Source organism: Plectropomus leopardus, unplaced genomic scaffold (assembly GCF_008729295.1).
Source record: "Plectropomus leopardus isolate mb unplaced genomic scaffold, YSFRI_Pleo_2.0 unplaced_scaffold19856, whole genome shotgun sequence".
Classification (NCBI taxonomy): domain Eukaryota; kingdom Metazoa; phylum Chordata; class Actinopteri; order Perciformes; family Serranidae; genus Plectropomus; species Plectropomus leopardus.
Window position 1 is genome coordinate 1,029 of NW_024621447.1, and position 2,703 is coordinate 3,731.

The 2,703-nt window shown below is 41.7% G+C and overlaps 1 protein-coding gene across 1 annotated transcript; it reads left to right on the forward strand.

Annotated features, from left to right (window-relative positions):
* Window positions 1–746: 746 nt before the first annotated feature.
* On the forward strand, window positions 747–2,136 carry LOC121965401 (CDP-diacylglycerol--glycerol-3-phosphate 3-phosphatidyltransferase, mitochondrial-like; the record flags this gene model as incomplete). Its single annotated transcript, XM_042515549.1, has 3 exons — window positions 747–843; window positions 945–1,134; window positions 1,958–2,136. Coding segments are annotated over 3 exons (466 nt in total), but the record flags the coding sequence as incomplete, so codon positions are not given.
* Window positions 2,137–2,703: the final 567 nt, after the last annotated feature.

Below are 2,703 nucleotides of genomic sequence, written 5' to 3' on the forward strand. Positions count from 1 at the left end.
GACAGTGTTCAAAAATGCAAAAATCATGGTTTGGGTTGAAATGAATAGATTTCTGCCAGATAGCCCTCTATACAAAGTTCTCCCATATGCAAAAATGACAAATAATTATTCAGTTATGAGTACTTTTCTCTAGAAAAACTATTTATATTTCTTATAAATATAACAATACTCTGTTTGGTGCATTTTATGTGCTTTTCATTCTTCTTTTTTTTTTTTTGATAATTTTGGCTGTGTTCATGCATATGCCATACATTTTGGCAAGATTGTGTATTTTTGTTTAATCTTTGAATATCCAGCTCAACTCCTAAAATAAGTCTAAAATACATTGTGGAAACAAAATTATTGCATTCAAACTGTTAAGTGCAAAAAATGCCCCATTGAATGCATTTACACAACAGCAATTTTTGATCCCACAGTCACTGAAACATAAAACGTGCATTTTATTATTTCAATGTGTCATTCTGGACTTTTGGCCTTGGAAAATTTGTAATTTTTACTATTTTTCACCTGATATCTTTTTGAACATATTCGGCATATGAAGAAAATACACGCTATCTTCCACTAAGTTCACTGTCACAGTCGGTGTTGCTGTTAATTATTGACATACCAGACTGTGATTATCAAAAAAACATACCACTTAGCATGTAGTATATTGAAAATAATCATTTTTTTTCTTTTCTTGCTGAAAGTATTTTATCACGTTTTGATATTGTTTTGTTTGTCATCTGCTCTGTGTTTTTGTTTAGGTGGACTGTATGGAGGAAGCTCTACAACGCTCACAGGACAGTCAAGCTCCAGACCTAAAAGTCTCCGTGTTACTGGACTACACTCGCGGCTCACGAGGTTGTTATTTTAAAATTGTTCTGATGAATGGTTAGCACAGAGCACCACGCTCATCATCTTGATTTTTTGGTGTTTTTTTTGTTTGTTTTTTTAACACGCAGGACAGATTAACTCGAGGACCATGCTGCTGCCGTTGTTGCAGCGCTTCACCTCTCAGATGCGGGTTTCTCTGTACCACACGCCAGACCTGCGGGGGCTGCTGCGGCTGCTGGTCCCTCAGCGCTTCAACGAGACCATCGGAGTCCAGCACATCAAAGTCTACCTGTTTGACGACAGCATCATCATCAGCGGGTACTGTGATTTTTGGTTGTTACTGTCACATACGTTTTCACCGTTGGTGTGTTATGCCTCAGCGCCGGCTATAGCCGAGGCCGCTGGCATTATGTTTTCGGGTTGTCCGTCTGTACGTACATATGTGCAACACATTTTTTTAACGCTATATCTCAAGAACACCTTGAGGGAATTTCTTCAAACTTGGCACAAACATTCACTTGGACTCAATGATGAGCTGATTAGATTTTGGTGGTCATAGGTCAAAAGTCAAGGTCCCTGTGACCTTGTCTGTCTCATTCTTGTGAACTCGATATCTCACCTTGGAGGAATTACTATAAATTTGGCACAAAAGTTTTGAGTGGACTCAATGATGAGCTGATCAGAATTTGGTGTTTTTCAGATTTGACACAAACGTTCACTTCGACAGAAGAATGAACTGATTAGAATTTGGTGGTCAAAGGTCACGGTGACCTCATAAAACATATTTTTGGCCGTAACTCAAGACCCTTGGATGCCCACCTTGAAACGTAGCTGATTGTAAAGTTCCTCTGTGTTTGAAGCATCCATGTTTTCACAGACAACTTGACCTGTGCACGGAGGCATACAACTGCACGCGGTATATCTAGTTTGTTTAAATTCAAACTTGTGTAATCTTGTTTTGAGAAACCAAGTATTTTGTTGACTGGGAACAGATCCAAAATGAAATTGACTACTGGAAGCTGTCCTTACACTTGTGCTTAGAAAAATGTTCACATGACCAAACAAGTGATTTTTCTCCTCTCTCCTTCTCTATCTGTTCCCTGGTCTCCTAATAAAAAACTGTCTGTCTCTCACTTTTCAGGGCCAATCTGAGCGACTCGTACTTTACCAACAGACAGGATCGCTATGTGCTGCTGGAGAACTGCAGGGAGGTCGCAGATTTCTTCTCCGACCTGGTGGAGGCCGTGGGAGACGTTTCCCTGCAGCTGCAACCCAACGACTCTGTCACCATGCTGGAGGGCATGGTGCACCCGTACAAAGGTGTGTGTGTGTGTGTGTGTGTGTGTGTGTGTGTGTGTGTGTTTACACAGACACATGTTTACCCTCCAACATGTTTTGACACTGTTTGACACTTCATGCTCAGTTACGGTGGCAGCGGCCGGTTTTCAGAAAGAAGAGCCGATGGATTTTGCTAATGGAGCTTGAAAGCTTAGACAGGCGAATAGATGATAGTCAGAGTGTGTGAGTGTGTGAGTGTGTGAGTGTGTGAGTGTGTGAGTTTGTGTGTGTGTGTGTGTGTGTGTGTGTGTGTGTGCAGTGAGAAAGAAGAAGAGAGCTCTTGCGGTTGGCTAGCCATGCAGCCGGATGTCAAATTGTCAGGATTTTCTCTGCACACACACACATATATATATACACGCACACACTGGTTCTGTGTGTCCGTAACTGGAGCGCAGACTGCCAGGATGTTAGTTTGAGAGATGAATGACATCATGTCTGCAGGACTCGGCCGCCGTGGTAACGAACACCAGGAATAGAGATGTGATGTCATAGTGTTGCTGGAAGACAATATGGAGTGGGATCTGAGATACACACACACACACACACACG